This window comes from Pristis pectinata, chromosome 9, assembly GCF_009764475.1.
Source record: "Pristis pectinata isolate sPriPec2 chromosome 9, sPriPec2.1.pri, whole genome shotgun sequence".
Classification (NCBI taxonomy): Eukaryota; Metazoa; Chordata; class Chondrichthyes; order Rhinopristiformes; family Pristidae; genus Pristis; species Pristis pectinata.
Genome location: NC_067413.1, coordinates 43,348,551 through 43,371,280, shown reverse-complemented (window position 1 = coordinate 43,371,280; position 22,730 = coordinate 43,348,551). Strand labels below are relative to the sequence as shown.

The 22,730-nt window shown below is 40.0% G+C and overlaps 1 protein-coding gene across 9 annotated transcripts in view; it reads right to left on the bottom strand.

Moving 5' to 3' along the window:
• Window positions 1-9,233: 9,233 nt before the first annotated feature.
• The window catches only part of ubr5 (ubiquitin protein ligase E3 component n-recognin 5), a 134,337-nt gene continuing 120,840 nt past the window's right edge, over window positions 9,234-22,730 (bottom strand). For all 9 annotated transcript variants that reach the window (XM_052022852.1, XM_052022853.1, XM_052022858.1 and 6 more), the window contains 10 exons: window positions 22,254-22,398; window positions 21,985-22,115; window positions 21,648-21,708; window positions 21,033-21,211; window positions 20,855-20,939; window positions 20,610-20,765; window positions 17,271-17,384; window positions 11,865-12,009; window positions 11,108-11,193; window positions 9,234-10,318 (listed from right to left, as the gene is read on the bottom strand). In XM_052022852.1, the coding sequence (XP_051878812.1) occupies window positions 10,106-10,318; window positions 11,108-11,193; window positions 11,865-12,009; window positions 17,271-17,384; window positions 20,610-20,765; window positions 20,855-20,939; window positions 21,033-21,211; window positions 21,648-21,708; window positions 21,985-22,115; window positions 22,254-22,398 (1,315 nt within the window). In that variant the 3' untranslated portion in view covers window positions 9,234-10,105. The remainder of the gene's footprint in view (window positions 10,319-11,107; window positions 11,194-11,864; window positions 12,010-17,270; window positions 17,385-20,609; window positions 20,766-20,854; window positions 20,940-21,032; window positions 21,212-21,647; window positions 21,709-21,984; window positions 22,116-22,253; window positions 22,399-22,730) is intronic.

Below are 22,730 nucleotides of genomic sequence, written 5' to 3'. Positions count from 1 at the left end.
CACATCAAACCACAGGTTCCCGGCTGCCATGCAACGGGGACACCTTGTCGCTTTCAATCAGGACCTTCTCTTGGCTCAAGGCATGCAATGGCTATTGACTACATGGGATACAGTAACGATGATGTGAAACGTGGAGACCCATTCAGAATTGCAGAAACAAATGCAAAACTCATTGCAACCACTTCACCAAGGAGCCTGCTTCAAAGAACGAAGACGCAATTTATTTCAAGTGAAAACCCCATCCCACCTTATTGACTCAGCCCTGCCGTGCGTTTTTGTATGGAAGTTGATCATTACTGCAAGAATTATTAGCTACTGCATAGCTACTTTTATGCATGTCTATGTGTGTGTGTGTGTGGGGGGGGGGGGGGGGGGTGGTGTTGGGGAGAGGCGGGTTGGGGGTGGCTGCTTATAAGAGTTAAGCAGAAAGCTGCTCACACCTGGTGCATCTTGTACGTGGGAGTCCACAGGGGACATCACACTGCCCGGCTAAAGCGCCCCACCTTCCGGCAGACAGTTCTCTCTGCAACACCGGTCAGCAACACAGGGTTGAGACTGCAACAAAGCGATAGGAAGGAAATTCTTATCTGAACATTCTCGTTCCCTTAATTATTCAGAAATCAAGGGATGAAGGTTAGTCTTAGAATATGCATTTGACTTTTCCTGTTTGGGATTGGCACAGAAGAAGATCTGAGGCCAGTATTGAGCAGCAATTATCACATTAAACGGTGGGGCAAGCTTGAAGAGCCTGATGGCTGTGTTCTGCTCCTTTTTTCTTATGTTCTTGTGAAGAATTTACCCAAGGTTCACAGTACTGTAATTAGTCAATTTTTTTTTCACATTTGAATTATCTCCCTCTTCCCAGTTGTCGTGATACATGATTTTCATCCAGAGTGGAGTGTCAACTAGCTACTTCCCCACAGTTTACCCCGAACCTCCCCTAATATAATTGTTGTAAGAAATACAGAGAGACGGCACTGACCTATGGCACAAGCCAGAACTAGGCAGCCATTCAGATCTGTGGAGCAGATCCTATTGGAAGTTAACATGTGGTCATTCAGCAGAGAACACTGTAAGATTACTGCCTCCACCGTCAGGATCACCACTTTTATTAGAGCATTTGCAGTAAAGATTATCTGAGAGAAAATAATTGCAGATCCCAGCAACCTGCTTAATTCAACATCATTTTAGCTGTCTACTGTTTATAGCAACCACCTTCATTTATATAACACCTTTAACATTGGACAGAATCGCAAGGCTGTAATCTCCATGTCAAGTTTCAAATTGCTTCACAGAATCTCACTTTTACATTTTAGTAATACAACCACCAAGCACTTTTCATGAGGCTTAATCTAGCCTTGTTAAAATGGCAGTGGTACAATGAGCACATCAAATATGTAGGGACAATTACCCAACCAGTTTTCCACCAGGTGGGTTTAAATCAAAATCTAACGCCCAGAAAACATAGTACTGAGCAGCAGACGCATTATGTGCTCAGAGCCAGTTTCACACAGCTCCCACCTTGCTTATTGCATTATTGCCACCAGGTGGCAGTACAAATCAGCAGGTAAAGGAAACTAAGACACGAGATTCCGCCGATGCCAGAATCTGGAGCAACGCCCACAAAATGCTGGAGGAACTCAGCAGGTCAGGCAGCATCTATGGAGGGAAATAAACAGTCGACGTTTCAGGTCAAGACGCTTCATCAGGACTCAATTAATCAATTAGACTCAATTCGGCAGGCACAGTAGTGTAGCAGTTAGCGTAAGACTATTACAGCGCCAGCAACCCGGGTTCAATTCTGGCTGCTGTCTGTAAGGAGTTTGTACGTTCTTTCCGTGTCTGCGTGGGTTTCCTCCAGGCACTCTGGTTTCCTCCCACATTCCAAAGATGTACGGGTTAGGAAGTTGTGGGCATGCTATGTTGGCGCTGGAAGCATGGCGACGCTGTGGGCTGCCCCCAGAACATTCTACACAGAAAGATACATTTCATTGTGCGTTTCAATGTACATATGACTAATAAAGATATTATCTTCTTAAATCTGCAATAAAAGGCTCTAAAATTACAGCTTGTTTTCAACATAAATGACAACAACAAAGTGGTCTGGGGAAGGGATCTGGGGAGGGAAGGTACAAATCTCAGGTGGAAAAATTGAAGGATTTGGGAAGAAGAGGAGGGATTGGAGGCAGAGATATCAAGGAGTCTGGGGTAGAGGAAGTGAGGGATATGGAGGAAGAATCTGTTGAGCTAACAGTTGCACACAGTATCTGAGAAACCACTGGAGATACTCAACAGGTCAGTCTGCATCGGTGGAGAGGGGAACAGAGTCAATCAGGTTTCCAGCATCTGCAGCTTTTTGCTTTTCATTCAGGCAGTATCTTCCCTTTGCTGCAAGTGTTCTACCAGGACCTTTCTGCTCCCAAATTCCTGGGTCTTGACTCTACAATAGGAGGCAGGACCAGTGGGATGAGAACCTGGGCAATGGTCATTAGCTGTACAGTTACTGTAGGTGGAGCCCACAACACTGTGACAACCAACCTTGAGATATAATTGTTGTTGGGAATACAGAGATAACAGCAGTTCTAGTGTTACCTTCAGCCACTGAGACCAGGCCAGCCATTCTCCACAACCCTCCTTGTTACAAACCTCCCTGCTTTTCCCTGGTTGATCCCTGGTTGTTGACAAGTTTCTCCAGCAGTTGTAAACTGTTGTCAGTGCAGTGAGATGCCACTGACCTCAAGACCAAGTTCAGGTTTACTGTCATGGGCATACATACCCAGGGTATAAATGCCATGAAAATTTGCTTTTTGCAGCAGCAGCACAGTATGTTACACACATGACAAACATAAATTAACATAAACTTAATATAAATTTTACATAACTTACATGTCAAAATAAACAAAAATAAACATAACAACATGAGTGCAAGTTGAGGGAAATATAGTCTAAGAAAGGAGATTCTGTTTTTTTTTAATAAATATTGGCATGAATAATAGACAAATGACCAAAACTATTTTCTATGAAGTTACCTTACTTTAAAGAGAGATTCCATGATAATCATTCACCTTCTTTGATTGTTGTTTCAACTTCTGTTATGTTACCTAAAGCACATTCTCTGTGACCTGAAGCATTCTAAAAATAATTGATTAGTGAAGCTTTCACCAAATTTGCCTTAATTAATCCTCTGGCTGCAAGGCAAGAGAGGGTACGGGAGAAGAAATAACTCTGGCCTGGTTTCAATATTTTTCAGAACAACATCATTAAACAAGATAACCTAAAGCAAAACATTCTTTGAATTAGTTCAGATCCTAACTTCAAGTATACAAGCTGCATCTTATCAGTCAATGGACCCAGCATGAAGACCAGTCCTGCTGATCCTGACATTTGACAATGGGAGGTCACACCAAACTAATTAGCTGCATATTTGTTGAAGTAACTGCTATTGAAAATAACAGATACCTGGCAGGAATCTCTGGCATTTCAGATAACTTCGAGAGCTTTGAGTCTCCACAATGGGAAAATATGGAGGCTCAAGAGCAAACAGTGGAAAGAATGTACAATAATTCCATCAACCCACTCATCCCCCACCCCATCAAACTCAACCTAAACCATCTGTGCAACAGCCTGCAAATCCCGCATAGGAATTACCAGTCAGATTGAAATTTCCTCTACATTGGAGAGACCAAGTACAGACTAGGCGACCAATTTGCAGAGCGCCAGTGCTCTGTCCACAATGGCCATCCCGGGCTCCCAGTTGCACGCCGTTTCAATTCCCCTTCCCATTGCCACACCGACCTGTCCTTCTTAACTGCCAAGGTGAGGCCTAATTGCAAACTAAAGGAACACCACTTCACATTCCGCTGGATAGTCCACATCCCAATGGCATGAGCATTGAATTTTCTAATTTCAGATAACCCTCACCTCTGGTGTGTTTCTCCCAACCCACACCACCACCCTCTCTCCTTTCAATCCTCCTCCAGTCCTCCCATTCTTTTTTACCCCTTTCCCATACCCACTCCATTCCCCTATCACCCATTTTTGTCCCCCTCCTGGTTCCATCCACCTAATATGCACACATTTCACCCCCCAGCTTCCCTCCCACCCCATCCCCCATCTGGTCCTGGTTCCATCTGCCATTCACCTCTCCCATAATGGTTACCTGTCAGATTCCAGCACTGGTGGCCTTTGTGTTCCCGCTTATCACCCTCTTAGCCATCTCCACCTTCACCCTCCCCTCCTCCCTAGAACCATGGTCTCCTTTTCTTTTTTGTTCTGCCTCCATCCATCATCCATTTGCCTCTGTCTCCCAAACTCTCTCCCTCCCCCTTCCCTTCCTGGCCCAATCAGCCTGTCATCCTGCACCCCTCCCCAGTCCACCAATCACCTCTGGCTCCTGTCTCATCAATCCCCCTCCCCACTCTCAGTCCTGATGCGGGGCTTCGACCTGAAACGCCGACAATTCCTTCCCCCCACAGATGCTGCTCGACCCACCGAGTTCCTCCGGCAGATTGTTGCTCCAGATTCCAGCATCTGCAGTCTCTTGTGTCTCCAGTTTGAAATTTGTTTGATATATCGACATCGGTGCGGATTTTGGCTGAACTTGTTTCTGGAACTGCTGAATCAATCCACAGCCCACTGGGCCTGTTACACACAATTCTAAGGCCTGATGTCATTTGAATTAATATATGCTTCCAGCACGGTCTTCCATATGCAGGCAGCTAGTGCACTAAGTAGCTGCGTGCAGGTGCAAATACTGTCCTAGTCTTTTGTAAGCAGATTTGAAATATTCAAGAGCTATGGGAGGTGAAAGAAATAGAGAGAAAAAAGAATCAACATGAATGCATTAGGCAGAGGCACAGAGCAGGGGACAAGATGATTTAGCACCTGTCTCCCCATTGGGTAGCTGGTAAAATGCACATCTGATCCAGCTGAGACTCCAGGCTCGCCTCCCTTCGACCACTGCCATATACCCAACCGGCACTGAAGTCCTTACAATGATTTGTCCTTTAACTCAGAGGATATGTTGTTTCTTTTCCACAGGGGAAGCGAGGAAGGTGATTCCTGTTACACTTTGAGCTTATAGACAGATGTACCTCTGATTGTAGCTTGGTATGAAAAAGGGATTCCAAAATGCTACTTTATGTCACATCCCTCGCTAGACCCCCCAGTTGCTCATGTACCTCTGTAGGCAGATATATTACATTTATATTTAACTGTCAGATATTATCTTCATCAGCTCAACTATGCACCCAGCACCCTAGCCTGACCAGCTCCTTCGATCTGTCTAACCATCTCCTACACCCTCACCACAATAAGTACCCATGGCCTCACAAATCCACCATTGCATTTACAGCCATGCAGACCTTCCCCAAGCTGCCTTGTGGTACACTAGGTGAACATATATCATAGTCCGGGGGCTGTTCATTGGAAGCTTGGTGGCCTCCCAACCAGTAAGAGCTATAGTATAAATTAATGTAGTCAGTACCACTTGATACAGATGGCTGACTGTCGTCTTCCGCCTGGGGAGGTGAACCACTGTCCTCTTGGGGAGTGTGTACTGGAATGCAAACATCCAGGACTGTTTATACAAGTGCCAGTCCTGTAGTAAAGATGAGTAGATGTCCCAAAGTGGCAGAAAATGACAGGTGCCCAAAGTATAGGTGCACCTGTCATTTTCCTTTTCTTAATTGATCTCCTATCTTAGAACTGAAAGTGAAAAATAACTGCAGATACTGGAAATCTGAATTAAAAATAAAAATTTCCAGAAACACTGAGCAGGTCAGGTGAAGACAAACAGAATTAACAATGCAAGTTGAAGGTCTGACAGAAGGTCTTCAACCTGAAATATTAACTCTGGTTCTCTTTCTACAGATGCTGCCTGAACTGCAATTCTTGCCCTTCTCAAAAAATGTCATCTTGCCCTTTATGCGGTTGCAAATAAAGTGACAACTGCAAGCAAGATGGTTGCAAAAAAAAAGTTTTTATGACAAAATGATAGAGAATCTAATCTTAAACAGCAACAACAAAAATGCAGATCAAGCAATCTGGTGAGTGAACCTTTCTAACTTCCCTGTTAAAAAGTGAAGTGTTATTCACCTTTACAATGCTTTGCCCTACAGGGTTCTGTACTTAGATACTGTATCATTTCATATCGTACTATTGGCAAACTTGAAAGAAATTCATATGCTCACAATGCACAATCCTGGCATTTTTGCAAGAAAATCTATGTGGTATGTTGAGTTTAAAAGATTAAAGATGTTCAGATGATCCCATGATTTGATAGGGCAGACTGAGATAAAACTCCTCATTGGGGAGTCCAGAAATAGGTGACATTATATTTAGAGCTGTTCAGCATTAATATTAAGTAGCATTACTTATCATTTAGTGGAAGCCACCCATTCACTCCAAAATCTGTTCAGGCCAGACCACGAGCTGACTTGAATTTTTTTTTGTTTAGTATATCAAGATTTATAGAACAAAGGCTGTCAAACTGAGTACTTACAGATCAGGTGTGATCGAAGTGACTGGTGGGAAAAGCTTGAGGCTTACTTATGCTGCAGACAGATATGCTGTGTATAGGACAACTAGGAAATCTGTGTTGGGCAGCAACGTGGCGTAGTAGTTCGTACTGCTGCCTCCTGCTCCAGGGATCTGGGTTCAATTCTGACCTTGGGTGCTGTCTGTGTGTTCTTCCTGTGACCGTCTGCGTTTCCACCAGGTACTCAGGCTTCCTCCCATATCCCAAAGACATGCTGGTAGGTTAATTGGCTACTGTAAATTATCCCTTAGCATCAGGACTCAGAATGGAGAGGGAAGATAGCAAATATAAAAAGACGGGGAGTGATGAGACAAGTATCAGGTTGATATCACACCAGCTGAAAGAGGTCATATGAACCTAGAAGGATCCATCAGTGCAGAATTGCGATAGCCAGCTTCAAATACACGTCAACATCAGTAGTTTGGCTATGTGTTTCTTGGTGTAGCCTGACTCTTTAAACTAAAGGAGAATGTACTCTGACCACCTGGCTGTCCTAGTTTCCTCCTACATTCCAGGTGTGCAGGTTAATTGACCACTGTACATCAGCCCTAGATGGGTATAATCTTGGGCAGGGAAGTTGATTAGAATGTGTTGGGGGGGGGGGGGGGGGGGATAGATAAAAAAAGGATTAATGTAGGATTAGTGTAAATAGGTGGCTGATTCCTGGTGCAGATTCACTGGGCCAAAAGACCTGGCCCTGTATTATATCTATGGCTAGTCTATTTCCTCTGACTGAAGCTTGTTCAGCCTCTCCTAAAATGCAACTGTTCTTCTCTATTCTACTACTCCTCGCGGTAGCAGATTCCATATTCTCACAATTCTTTGGATGAAATATTTCTTTGGAATTTCCCAAGGATTTCTCTTACATCAGTGACCTCTGCTTATGCCCTCCCATAAGTGGAGGAATGTTCTCTGCAGCCACTCCATCAAAACCCTTTATAATTTTAAGGAAATTTTAGGTTACTACTCATCTTTTCTCATGAGAAAAATTTAAGTCTCTTCAGCCTTTCTTGAGTTCCAGCTTAATCCTTTGTGTTTTGAAGCCTCACCTATGCCTCCATTTATGACAAGCAGACCTGCCAAGGCTCAATACAGGTTTAAAGTAATTTGTCTTTCCCAAACCCCCACCTCCCCAATTTTACCCACTAGAAATAAACCCTGCTACTTAGTTTGCCTCTTTCCTTAAAAAGGCAATTGGTAATACATTTGTTCTCTTTAACTTATCCTCCCTCTCCACTCTGACTCCTGATGCATTCCTATGCCAAGGGGTAATTTACAGTAGCCAATTAACCTACCAGCATGCCTTTGGGATATGGGAGGAAGTCAGAGTACCTAGTGGAAACATACACTGGCACAAGAACACACAAGCTGCACACAGACAGAACCCAAAGTCAGAATCTTTGAGAACCTCTTACCTCTCACACCTTCTAAGCAACAGATGCTCATTTTATTCTTTCTACCAAAATATACTGGCTCATATTTGCATAGAACTTCATTTGCCTGTTACTTGCCCACCCTGCAAGCCTATTCATGTCCTCCTGTAATTTGCTGGTATTCTCCTTAGGATTGGTTTTGAAGATGTAAAGTCAATCACTCTTCCCCCCCCCCCCATACACACACACAGAATGCTAACATTCTCAAATTACAGAATTGTTTCCATCATCTCAATTATTAATGTAAATTTTGAACAGCAGTCAAAGCACTGACCTTTGCAGAAAATCATACTCCTGTTCTTCCATCGCAAATAGCTACACCTCACTCCCAGTGTTCTGTACCCTGAAGCCAACCAACAATTCATTCCACTACTGCCACTCTTAGCCTATTTTGGGGTTTCTCATTGAATGCCTTTGGAAAATCAAGACAAAATTGCCTATAGCATTATGATGCTCATGGTGTTTGCTACCACTAAGGATTCAACAAATTTACACAAGCAAAACTTTTCCTTTTGAAAGCCATGTTGAAATCTCATTATCATACTTTTCATCTATTGATATTCTCTCCAGAAAATTGAAAATAAGGTGCAAATAGAGAGCACCAGTCCTTCAGACAGACTAGTGGAATCTCAAGAGTGTTAAAATTTCTTAGTCACAAAACTTTGGCAATAAAATTTCAATCAATGCTTTCAGATACATACATGAGAAACTCAGTACTGTTTTGAATGCATTTTAAGATCGGAGTTCAGCATTTAAAATGCTTTTCATTCAATTTTCACAGATTCCTCGGAGTTACCAGAATCAACAGTCATTTTCAACACGTTCTTGAGGTAACAAGTTAAATATGGTTCACCAAGTTGTTTCAAAAAATAATCAGAAGGTTCCATAAATATGCTACTAGTTGCATATCTTGATTAACCTTCTAAAGATCAAGGGATTATTCCATAAAACTGGAAATTCAAAAGAAATGTTTGACAGTTTACAAGCTCAAGGCCAACATAGTGCAATGCTGTACAAAGTGAATCAAGATGGTGCTATATTTTTTTTCTATTATATAATAAGAACTGAGTATTTACAATTTAAGTAATAGGTTCATACATAAATTACAAAAATTCTCATAGCTTCAGTATTGTCTGTTGCACACAATAGGAAAAGCATTACAGGTCAACACTAAGTATAAGCTATCACAAAAGCAAGGGATTAAGTTGTGATTCTAAGCGTGCATATGAAGGAGGCGAAAGGAGTGTGTGAACTGCAGCAAGAACAGTGAATGCAAATTTCCTTTATTTTTATATAAAAATGCACTTTTCTACATGTGCACTGGTTTGCCAACTCTTTGGTACAGTACACAATTTGATATCTGAAACCTCAACAAACCATTTGTTAAACTTAGTGATTTTACCCAAACCAATGATTTTTTTTAAGTAGCTTGGATAAATAGAAGCATACTGTACAACCTGCACAAAAGCAAGGCTCAGTTTTACATTTTGTGACTGAACGGTACTGTCAATACCAAAACTAAACATCCTTATAAATTAAATGAGTGCGTACCAGTTTAAATCAGTTTAACCATGTCTTGGCAGAAGGACAAAGAATATATTTCACCTCTTACGGCAATATTAAAATGAACAAATCATAATACTTAATTTAAAATTTATCCAATGATGAATGGATGAGGCAAACAAAAGGGCTTTTCCCATCAGGTTTAATAGTCACACACAAAATGTAAAGCATTCTCTTGTTTTATTTGGAATTCCCCTACTTCCCCCTATACAAGAACCTTTGATCAAACTTTCGACAAAGGCAGCAGTGAAATTTCAAAAACATTTTCAGTTCTCCTAGGCCTAATGACCATAAATCACAGTGTAACAATACATGATCTGCTGTCATCTTTGGCTGGGGTTAGGCTAACAGGTTACTGAATAGCCAAAAGCCTAGAAGGTTACAGTCAAAGCCACTACAGCCTGTGGTTTGGACTTTCAGCTATAAGCCAAATACAGGAATGTTCACCACCACAGAACCTCCAGGTGTGTGACAGCATTAACTTCCATAAATTTTATAGACAAATGAAAAATTAATCTACAAAACTTGGACCTAGTTATTATTACACACAGTACACACATTTTATTATACTCTACACAAAACCAAAGTTCTTGGTCTTAATGGCTAGTAACAGTTTTTGTTTGAGAATTTGTTTGGAAGAATAAAGTGGGACATATAGACGTGAGATGCAAGTGTTTGCAGTTGGAAGATGTTGATCATCAGGTGGTCTAATAGTGATTGATGGCATTGGTTGGAAACCTTCCTCACTGGCAGGTAATGATGGGCTTGATGTCCAGAAGTAAACCTGGAGTCCAGAAAGAAAACATTGACATCAGCAAACTATTTTCATTACATCCTTCAGGGCCTATTCCCAACCAAGTACTAAGCAATGACCAGCTGCAACAGGAGGCTGTGACCGCCTCCCCATCATTAACATTGGGGGATACCACTGAACAGAAAAATAACTGGGGAAGCCTCATAAACAGTATGGCTACATGAGCATACTGTCTGTCTCCTCAAAGCCTTTACACCATCTATAAAAGGCACATTAGGTATGAAATTGAACACTTTCCACTGTATCTGTACAGCTCCAACTACTCTCATGCTCAATGCCATCAAAAGAAAAAAAATTCTTTGACTAGTACCCAATCCACCACCCAAACATCAACCTCCTCTTCTACCACCACTGCATGAGGGCTATAGAGTGTATATTGAAAAATGGAATTAGTTATTGGACAATATTACTTTGATAGCACCCCCAAAACTCATCATCTCTACCAGAGGTCAAGAGCTGTGGCATCAAAGCACCACCATCTACAGGTTTCCCTCTTAGTTACACACCATCTTCATTTGGAAATAAATTGCTGTTCCTTCGTCACTGATAGGTAAGGTGTTCCTGTATTTCAACCTAACACTACTGAGTCGCTTCACCAGAATTGCAACAATTCAAGGTTGCAGTTCACCATTACCTTCCAAAGGTCTTTAGATACTGGGTACATCCTCAGCCCATAAACAAATAAGGCTTACCAGAATCAAACAAAATATTTCGGTGAATTGTCTAACTTCCAAGCCCAGTAAAATTTATTAGTCTTACCAGATCCTGTCTTTCTGTCATGCTCATCTTCTCCACAATGGACCAGAACCACCGCTTGAATTGTAGTAACTTTTCAGCATTTTCCCCTGAAACAAGATGTTAATTTGTTACATCTGAGTGTTTGGGACCAGCCTGGAAATGTTAATCTCATCTAATTTGCTTACAGGTGCCTCTATGAAAATGTGCATCTTAGATCAAACAAGGATGTAATTTTCTAACTCCTCAGTGGAGGAAAAAAGGTTTTAATTACTGGAGGATTTAAAGAAGTCTTTGTATGGATGATACTGTTGAAACATACTGATACATTATTGTAGAGGTCATTATACTACAATTTCAATACTGTGAAGGGAAACTCTCCCTTCTGTTGGGAAGGCAGTCAACTAGAACAGAAAGATGGCGTCATGCACTCTTTCTGATAAGCCAGTAAAATTAATCATCTGACAACTAGCAACAGTTTTGAGACACTATTTAGGCCACACTGCTGCCAAAGAGAGGAAGGAAAATAGTAACATTTAAGCCTTGCAATCTCATTCACAAATGCAAAATACCTCCACCTCCCCAGCATACAGAATGTCTTCGTAAGATTCATCCAAAATTTTACAGAATCAAGAGCACATTGCATCGTGCAAGATAATGCATAATAAATTCTATGCATCCTTGTTTTATATTAATTTTCCATGCCCTAGACACAAATTCAATAGCTAAAGCTTAATATTTATACATGCATACAATCCCAAAGTAATCTGTTGTTTCATACCAGACTCATCATTGAAAGATGTGTAACTAATTAGCATCTGGACATTCACTTCTCCACAACCATTGACCAGGAGCCTAAAATCTTCTGCTGTTAGATCTTCAAGTGAATTTTTAGGAAGGACATCCAGCAATCCTTTCCGCATAGCCTGCAAGTTGCCAAATAGCATAATATATTCAAGAAAATGCAAACATGATTACTGAAAACATACAAATTGCAATATTTTCCCACTATTTAGAAAACCATTCCATAGAAATGATGTGATAGCATTGGAGAATGTGCAGAGGAGCTTCACCAGGAAGTTGCCTGGACTGGAGGACTTTAGTTACAGGGAGAGACTGGATAGGCTGGGCTTCTCTTCCCTGGAGCAAGGGAGGCTGAGGGTTGACCTGATAGAAGCATACAAGTTTATGAGAGCATAGATAGGGTAGATGTTCAATTTTCTTTCCCCCATGGCAGGGGTGTCAACAGGTGAGAGGTAGAATTTTTAAAAGGAGATTTGAGGAGTAGGTTTTATTTACACAGTGGCTGATAGCTGGAATATATTACTAGGAAGTAGTGGAAACATACAATTACCATGTTTAAGAGGCATTTAGATAGTCAAATAGGCAAGGTAATAGAAGGATACAGGCAAATGGGATTAATGTAAGTGGGCAAAAATGTCAGCATGAACGTGGTGAGCCGAAAGGCCCAGTTCTGTGCTGTACAACTATGACTCTAAATGATGTGCTGCTACTCTGTCCCTCTGGAGTTCTCCAATCTGACACTGTAAAGATCAAAAACAATCATGGACATAAACAAGAGTTTTCTGGACATTTGCTCAAGCGTACACAAGTATCTGTGCTCACAGGTTGCTAAACTGGTCAGGCTGGGTTATCAAATGAGGCAGTTTGTACGATTGATCAAAAATAGTCAAAGATCCATTAGTTTTTTTTTGAAAAATGGAAACCTGGTAGGTAAGACATGGCCTCCTTTTTGGGGGTGTGGCTTGATGGCTAGGATTTTGTTGATTGCTCTGAACATGAACAGACAGCAAGCCTGGGACTTCTACCCATTAATGGTTAAATGCTGAGGTTCCAAACTTAATGATAATTGTTATCTTAGGTGGCAATTCCTGCTGAGATTCACCAGCACTTATGCTAGATCATGTTCCAGGTTAGAGCTGGCACAGACCATTAGCCTATTAGTTTCAATGGTGATTGTAGAGCTGCAGGGAAGAAAGGCAAGTTTTTAAAAATTATTTATTTAATCTCCTGCCATAAAAATGCCTGTTTAGATTTTATTAAAATGAAAGATTTAATTTTTATCAATTACATAGATAATTCAAATATTTAAAAATGAGTTTTGACAGCTTGCGAAAACCAGACTGGGGCTTTGCTGGCTTTTAAAACTGTCAGGGGATTTTTGGAAGTGACATTTCTCCACAGCATTGTTCAGGATCCCAATACCAGTCAGGGCCTTGTTGCTGGTCTTTGAGGTACATAAAACCACAAAATTCACCCTCTGGATCTGGATTTGGCAATTATGGCTGAGGGGCGACGATGGGTGGCTGGAAAAGCCTGGGTCATGGAATACAAATTCCATTTCGAGTGGCAGTGTTGAACAAAAACTGAAATGGAGAGAGAAAACCAAAAAAGTGTCAGAAAAGTTCTAAGATTCATAAACAAAGCATCACCCAGACATGGTTACTTATAAAGTCAAACATAGGTCTCAATGAGCAAAGTAACCATCTTTGTAATTTGCAGAAATTTCTTCAAGAAGTCATTTTTAAAAAACGGAAGTATGTAATAGGGCAACTGCAAATAGAAAAATACACAAAAATTAGTGGTATTGTTCAAGTGAAGTAAGCCAGATAGTGTTAAAATAGACCAGTTCATAGATACAATTCAGTCCCTCTTAACTATGGTCACAGAAGAAAATTTTTGCAGGATCCAGTGCGAGCTTTAAATAATCTACAACAGGCACCTGTCTGAAACCAAGTGAAATTAGAGCAAAATGCAGGCAGGGAAGAGATTGAGAGGCAAGGTACCCAAAGACACCACACAAGCAAGAAAATGATCCTGGCATAAAATAGGGCTGGCTACTTTTAATTTTGGAAACATGCCTGTTCTGGGTAGGAGGAGCCAGGCCAGGGTTAGGGAGATCCAGCAACTGCTATCAAGCCTATAAGGCAGACTCAGGTTTCACCCAGCACAGACTTCACAGAAAAAAATTTATGCACTTTCTAAACACTCCACAGGTCTCCACTGTACATCTGTAAAGAATGGCTCTATGCGCAAGTTGAAATGCTTTGTGTCTGAATTAGGTTGAGTAAAGATGGTGGGAACATGCTATAATACTGCTTTCCACTCTCCATTACTTTTATTGTTTAATGGGCGGAGGGTGGGTGGGGGCCTAAAAGCCAGACTATATCCCAGTCAGATAAATGGCAAACAATTTAACTGCAATGGAGACATTATACTTCAATTATTTTTGATGCTAACAAACTAGATTTTGCACTTCATTCTCTTAAGTGTTTTCCAACCTCAACTGCTGCAGTGTGATATCATGGGCGAGATGGGAAAGGGGGAGAAACAGCATTTCCATCTCAGATAAAGAGCAAATAAAAAACTGCCAACACCCATATTCTCTTGAAACTATTTGGGACAAAGCATCAAATCCTCCTATTTCCTAGCAAGAAACAAAAAAAAACCTGAGAAGCCAAAGATAACAAGGAGAAGCATAAGCAGGTAGATAAAAAGGATGCTTGAATTTCAAGGGATAAAATCCAGAAAAGATTGAAGATATGGCTGCTTATTTCTCTCAAATATACCTGAAGGTAGACAGAGTTAATTGTGACTAGAAAATGTAATTCTAGTATTGGATTGCAAGGATAACAATTAATTTCAAACAGAAGTGATTTTGTCCTATTGGAAAGGGACATTGTTGTGGAAGAAGAAAAATATTTAAAGCCATCTTAACATAAATGGATTGAAAGGGCAACATTAAAAAAACAAACCGGTAAATGTGTCTAGACGAAGTTAGAATCAAGTATTTTGTTTTTAAAATAGAAGAAAATAGTTCTCAGAAAAAATAAGCCATGCATCAAGCTCAAACAAAAGACAAGGCAAACTGCCATGAGAGAAGCTAAAAGGCAGACAGAAGCTAACTGTGCTAATAGATTTTTTAAAAATAATCTGTTGAGAGCTAAGAATGCTACATAAGGATTATAGCTTGATGGCTAGAGTCAAGTAGAGTCACAGGATGTGGTAAGCTTTAATCATCTTCTTTGCAAGTCCAAGAGAAAACAAATCAGGATTTAGCAATGGAACACTGTACAGTTGACAATGAAGTATATTGCCAAAATTATCAGAGATATAACCCTGGTAACAGGATTTCAATAAAACTGGACCGCAGGTTCCAAATGCAGTTACAAGGTGCTAAAAGTGAGTAGAGTTGGAGAGTACTTCACTCATATTTGACAACTAACTACGGTGTGACAATTTTTTCCCCCACTTAGTCAAAAGACATGGATATCACTGGCAAAGTGAATGTTATTGTTCAGCCCTAGTAGCTGCTAGGATGGTGGTGGTGAGTCAACTTCTTAAAAAAAATACTGTATGTGTGGTAAAGGTGCTCCCATGCTGCTGTTAGGTAGGATGTTTTGAGGACCTTAAACCAAGGATGAAGGAATGGTGATTTTGACCAAGTCAGAATGGCATGTGACCGAGGGACAAAGTTAGAGGTGGTGGCATTGCTCCTAATTACTGTCCTTATCTACTCTGGTAGTAAAGGTAGTGAGTTTTGCGAGACATTCTCAAAGAAACTTTGAATGCATTTCGCAGATGATACACAGTAAAGCCATGCTCTATCTGTGGTGGAAGGAGTAGACAGGGTGCCCATCAAACAAATGATTTTGTCCTGGGTGGCATTGGGCTTAGTATTATCCACTGGGCTTATCCAGTCAAGTGGAGAGCAACTATCACATGACTTTCTTGTGCTTTGTAAATGGTAAAAAGACCTTCTAGAACTGGTTAATAAGCCACTCAGTGCAGAATATTCAGTCTCCGTCCTGCTCTTTTAGTATGGTATTTACATGGCAGGTCCAGGTGAGTTGAGCATCAGTAATGCAAGGATGCTAATGGAAGATTATATAATATTGTAGGTCATTGTTTGGCATTTAAGGCACAAATGTTATTTTCACTTTACAGCCCAAGTATAAATGTGCAGGATTTCATTCATTATAGGCATGAACTGCTTCATCATTTGATTCAAAGGAGAGGCAATGGTTTGGCATCAAGGTTAAAAGGCTATTTACAAACTGAGACACCTAGGGCATTTTAAACCTTGAGAAAAATAAACACTCCAAGAAGCCATAACTGAAATCTTTAAAAATAATGAAAAATTTCCATTTAGTCAAGTGTGCATGGACTTGAGTACAGACCATGAACTTGATGGGTTATGGTCCAGAGAACATATAAAAATCCACATTTGATGTCAGCAAGATTTCCTTTTTTTAAAAAAAATGAACCTAAAGAACATGTTGCTGTTTCTGCCATGATGTGTTGCTTGAACTCCCATTTGCACATCATGGCATACAATGTGGTTTATATCCCAGTCAATGCAGCCTCCTGGAACTTGATAGATTAGGTCAGAGACCAGCAATTTCCAAAAGGTGTTATATCACTTATACTGGATTGTGATCGTTCTCTTTCTTGCTTTGCCCAGAAGATGGGGTGTCTAGCTTGTGGGGGCTTCTTGGAGCACATGGTGTAAATAAACGATGGTATGACAGTATGGAGCTAGTTTGATTACCTGGCTGGCTTCTTCCTATTCATTCCTTCTGTGCTTTTGCACAGCATAAAAATGCAATTAATTAAACAAACCTGTACTGATTTGTTGCCATACCTATCCAAGACTTAACCTACTGTAGTCTTCTGATGCTTGCTGCATTATTTTGGGTGTCAAAATACATTTCTCAAATTTACATTCTAATCAGCTCTAAGGTTGTGTTCCCCCCCCACCCCAGCATATAATGCAAGTGCTGGAGGGTTGGAAGAAATATTGCTGTTGCTTTTTGGTGTTCTCTTTTGCAAATTAGGTTTCAGTCAAATCATCTCAGTGAGGTTAATGTTTAAGCTTTAGATACTGCAGTTTTTCTGTCAAATGTATTCACAAAAGTTGAGGAAACACCAAACACTGTACATTCTTACTGCAGGGACTCCAAAACATTCAAATCCTTTTATAATCTTGGGAACGTCTCACTACAGAGCAAACCTCAAGAACTTGTAAAGCACATTTTCAGCACAACACAAAGTGTTTCCATAGCACCAGCAGATTTACTGCTTACTGCGGTTTTAATGAATCGACTTCATAAGTGGTCTTTTCAGCAAGAAAAAAGAAATTTGCATTAGAAATAGAGACACTTACATGAAGAGGCTGCTCAGCAACCACTAACATTCGGTATTCTGCATATTTCCTAACATATTCGTAAACATTCAAAGGAGTGACTGGAATATTGGCTCCACCAGGAACAAGTTCAACCTGCAACAAAGAAAAACATTTTCAGAATTTTTACATGATCACACATGATGTGCTGTGGAAAATAAAGAAAGAATTTTATAGTATTTTATATCTACAGAGGCAGTGGATCAAACTGCTTCTATCAAACAGAACAGAAAATAAATAGCGAAAGAAGCTACAATTTTGACATCAAGGGGCTTTTAAACATACTTTTTATAACTGATTAAATCTTTGTGAAAGTATCTAGTACAGCAACTTTGTGGCATTTTGTGTGTACATAATACAGGGTTAAATAATTAAGCTTGTTCTTTTTATCTGAATGGAACTTGAATTCCACATACCAATGAATAAAATTCGATCCAACTGGAAAGGGAAATAAATATGCAGTCACTGGAGAACACTTCAAGCAAAATATCACTCAACATTTGACATACAGACTGCACTTTTTTTTTCACTCCATTTTGGAGACTGTGTGGGATTCAAATGTATCCACAGTTGGTGCAAGCACAGAATTTTGGTTTGAATAATGCATCTTAGCAAAAAGAAAGCTTTGAATACTTCATGAACATGGCTAGATTGTGTACTGGCTGGAGAACTTAGAAGTTGACCTAGGCTGAAAAAGAATGAAACTTTTCCATCTGAAGCAGCAGACTTACTTTCCAGTAACAAAGGCAAAAGTGAGGAAAGATGAGACACTGTGGTCATCAGTAGCATAACAATATTCCAACAATATACTTGGCATACTTTTCACTATATCACAAAGCACCTCAGGGACATCCCTGGCTGAATGTACGAAGGAATGCCTAGAACATTGTCACATATATGTAAAGATAAGTTGCCAACCTGGAAAAACTAACACAGGACTAATGCTAAGTAATCCCACAATCAGATCAAATCACTCTGCATTCCTGCTTCATCAAGTTGTGATGTCAGCGTACAAACAAAGTTACTGGCTGAAAAAGATGGTTCCATGAGCATATCTACTCTCAATGATGGGGTTCAACGTGCAAATGCCAAAAACACGATTGAAGTATTTGCAACCACGTTCAGCCTGAACTGTTGAGCGGATGATCCACCCTGACTTCTTTGGGTGATTCCCACCAGCTTCATCAATCCACGAGGTAAAGAAACTAGTGTCACTATTGAATACAGCAAAGACTATGGGATCAGACACTCGCAGCAAGATTGAAGAAATGAACACAAACAAGCTACACCTCCAGCCAAACTGTTCCACTGGCATCTACCCAACAAAGTGGAAAAACATTAAGGGAAAAATCATTGTTCTGTGTCTAGAAAAAGCAGACAACCCCAATCTGGTTACTTACCACCCATTCTACTCAGCAGCCAAGTGATGAAAGTGTCATCAACAGTACCACCAAGCAACACTTACTCATCCTTGGAGTTTTACTAAGATCACTTGGCTCCAGATCTTATTGGAGCTTTGATCCAAAAGTGGATTAAAGAGCTAAAGACCGAAAAGGGGAGATAAATGTGACTGGCCTTGAATTTAAGACAGCATTTGTTTCAGCACATCACCAAGGGTATCTGGTGAAACAGAAGTCAAAAAGCATCAAGAAAAAAAAAACACTTACAAGGTTGGAATTATACCTTGCACAAAGATGACTGTGGTTGAAGGTCAACCATTCAAGACCTGGGACGTTGCTTCAAGCATTTCTCAGGACAGTGTCATTGTCCCAACCATCTTCAGCAGCTTTATCCAGGGCCTTCAATTATGTCAGAAGTGGGGATAGTACACAACATTCTTTTCTAAGCACAACTGCTCAGAAAATGAAGCACTCAATGCTTGCATGCTCCAGGACCTTGACATCATTTGGGCATGGCTGATGTAGTAAGTAACATCAGTGCTATTGTTCCAGGCTGAACCCATCACCAGGAAGAGTTTAATCACTCTATCCTTGACATTTAATGGCACAACCATAACCTACTCTTTCAACACATTCTGGGATCAAACTGACCAGAAACTAGCAACACACATACTGCAACCTCAAAAGCAGATCAGAAACTAGGTATCTTGAAGGCAGTAATTTACCTAATACTCTAGTGCTTTTCCACAATCTGCATTGATTGTCAGAAATACAAGATACTCTCTCCTTGCTTGGATAAGTGCAGCTTCAACAACATTCAAAAGGCTTGCCACCATGCAGCTCAGGAGGCCTACTTGATTGGTACCCATCCATGTCCCTAACCATTCACTCCCTCTACTACTACCAGAGAAAATATTACATACTGCCTACAAACTGCAAAGCCATTTACTTGTCCAGGTTGCTCCAATAGCCCCACTCTGTAGTCTCCAAATGCAGCAGACACACGAGACCACCACCACAAGCAGGTCACGTCGTACAACTTTGTGGAACTTCCTAACCAACAAAACATCAGGAATGGAGCATTTGAAATGGTGGCTAAGCATTACTTTCAAAGACAATTAAGGACAGAAATGCTGGCCTTGCCAATGATACACAGATTCTGTAAATAAGTGAGCTATGGATTCAAGACAGTATAGTTAAGGTACATATCAGTCTGATCCAATTGCATGGGAGAGTGGAATAGAGGGTCTGAATGGTGCACTCTCATTCCCAAACTCCCCACCTACGATATGCATCTTATGCATCAAGGGCAGAGTGATTAAACTCCTCTTCCTGGTGATGGGTTCAGCCTGGAACAAATAGCACTGATGTTACTTATCACATCAGTCATGCCCAAATGATGTCAAGGTCCTGGAGTATGCAAGCATTGAGTGCTTCATTTTCTGAGCAGTTGTGCTTAGACAAGAATGTTGTGTACTATCCCCACTTTTGACATAATTGAAGACCTGCCTTGCGAACCAAACTATTGCTGTTTACTTCAATTAACTCTACCTATAATCATGTAGTTTCTCAGATCCCAGATCCCAATAAAACAATGCAGATTCTCTAGCCTGTTAGACTCTACATTGTAATTTCTGCAACACTTTGTGAAGATGCTAACCCTACACACAATATCACAATAGCAAAATGACTTGTGCAACTTCAAACTTAACTTTTGACTTTTGTTGCATCTCTGCATATAAACCAAAAGTTTTGTTTTCTAATTTACTGTGAACCTTTCCCATTAAAAGATTTTCTTCAGCTAAAAAAAATTACTTAATTATTTGTTAAGACTTTTAAAGTGATACACATTATACACGTCACATTCATTCACTAATATATCTGTAATTACAATTGAGCTTTCACACAAAAGCCACTGTACCTGTCCTCCACCTTCTTCTTTACAAAGATCAATAGCAAAAGCAAGGTCCATTGCAGCAAATACTGCATATGCATCCTGGCTCTGAGAGGCGAGGATAAGTTGCCGTAAACTTTCATACATCACATGATCAAAGAAAGCAAAGTCATGCCAATTCACCTGGAAAAAAAATGATCATTACTTTTAACAAGTTCATATAAAATGTATACATTATGTACATAATTATATTCACTAACATTGATACTTACTTTTCTTCCTAGCAGAACTTTAATAACATGTCTATTTAGCGTTATAGGGCATAGTTCATTTTGTAGTAAACACAGACCCAATATCCTGAAATGAATGAAAAGGTACAGTTATGGTTTTTAATTTTATGTATGAACTGGAAATAGTACATGGCCATAATAATTTTACAATTCAATTCACCTGCCAATATTACGGAAACAATTGAGGCGTGCTTCTGTGTTTTTCCCAGGCCTTGGCGAGTAGAACCCTCGCTTGCCGGGTTGATAGAATAATGGGGCATTATCATCACCATCATCTGGTTCATCCAATTCCATGTCGACCACACTTCGACTGGAGCCATGCCGTTTTCTAGTGTCCTGCTGTAGAGTAAAAAAAATTAACAATTTTTAAAAACATCAGTTGCAGCAATGTCATTCATTTGTTGGCTCATTTAAATCTCTGCTCTTCCTGTTTCACCTGCTTTCCCAGAACTTTGAAACTAAACAGACCAGGGCATTACAACAGTATTAGCAATCCAAACATCAGGCTAGATAATAAAAATTTAAACTAGAACTTCAACTAGCAATTGCTGACTTCTGCAGTAAAAAGTTGAAAGTTCCTTTTAAGTGAAGGATTACTATGCATAAAAGTTGATGAAAACAGAACCATGAACATGGAGGTCATACAAAATGTATATTAACACAGCCAGATAATTTGACTTGCTACGCATTTTTCATTAAAAGGCAATTCTTTTATATCTTAATAATATCCTAGAGCCTCAAATACCAAGATTTATTCAAAGTGAAATCTTATTACCTGAGATTTATCTGATGAATCAAGCAATCCCAAGTCCAATATGCTATCAGCACCATTTTCCCTGCAAAATAAATACAGTATTTAAATTTATATTATAGAAACAAATACAGATTTAGAAGGATAATGAAGTAAAAGTAGAAAATGTCGTCAATACTACTCAGGTCAGACTGCATTTGTGGAGATGTTGCATAACTTGTTGAGTGTATGGTCATTGACCTGAAACGCTAACTCTGTTTCACTCTCCACAGATGCTTACTGAATGGCCGAAGATTACAGATTTTTATTTCAGATCTCCAGCCTCTGCAGTTTTTGGCTCGAGAAGGATAATGCACTTTACCTTCCATGTGCAATTATAAGTTCCATGGCCTCATCAACCCTTGCTCTTAATGAGTCTTCACTAGCTAGAAGCAGCAGGAGCTGTGCAGGGGATAATTCAAGTAACATTCCAGTAATTTTACTTGCAAATGCCTGAAATACAAAATTTTAATTAAAACATTACAACTTTCTATTTGAAACTACATAAAAATTCAGTGCAAAAAAATTGCATGCATGATGAGAACTGACAGGTAAAAAGGACCAAACAAGCTCATTTTTCAGCACACTCACTGGCTGCATTGCTTGAACTCGAGGATAGAGCCGCTCTCCAAGTGCTTGCCGATGGGCTGGTAGTGGATCTGGATCATCACTAGGATTTCCTTCTGATGCTGGTCGGAAAGGTCTGGTATCTATTGAAAGTTGCCTTCTTGATTCCCTACAAAATTAAGAGTACTAATTTCAATAATCATTGATTGTATCACATCAGAACAACTAACTGTAGGAGGATTAGTGAATGCTTATTTCCTCATAACATTAATCTGGATCAGACTCCAATGTATTTGTGAAAGAGTAGGATTTTCAAACAGGACTAGTTACGTATATGGCCAAATTTGTTGAAATTCCCAGGTCAGGCTGCTGACTTGAAACTTTCTCATGAAGTGGATATTCTAAAAACATGTGGAAACCCGCCTTTGTTTTTTTGCATTTTGAAACAACACATGGTAATACTAAATTGAAAGCTAGACTAATTATTTTCAACATATCCTT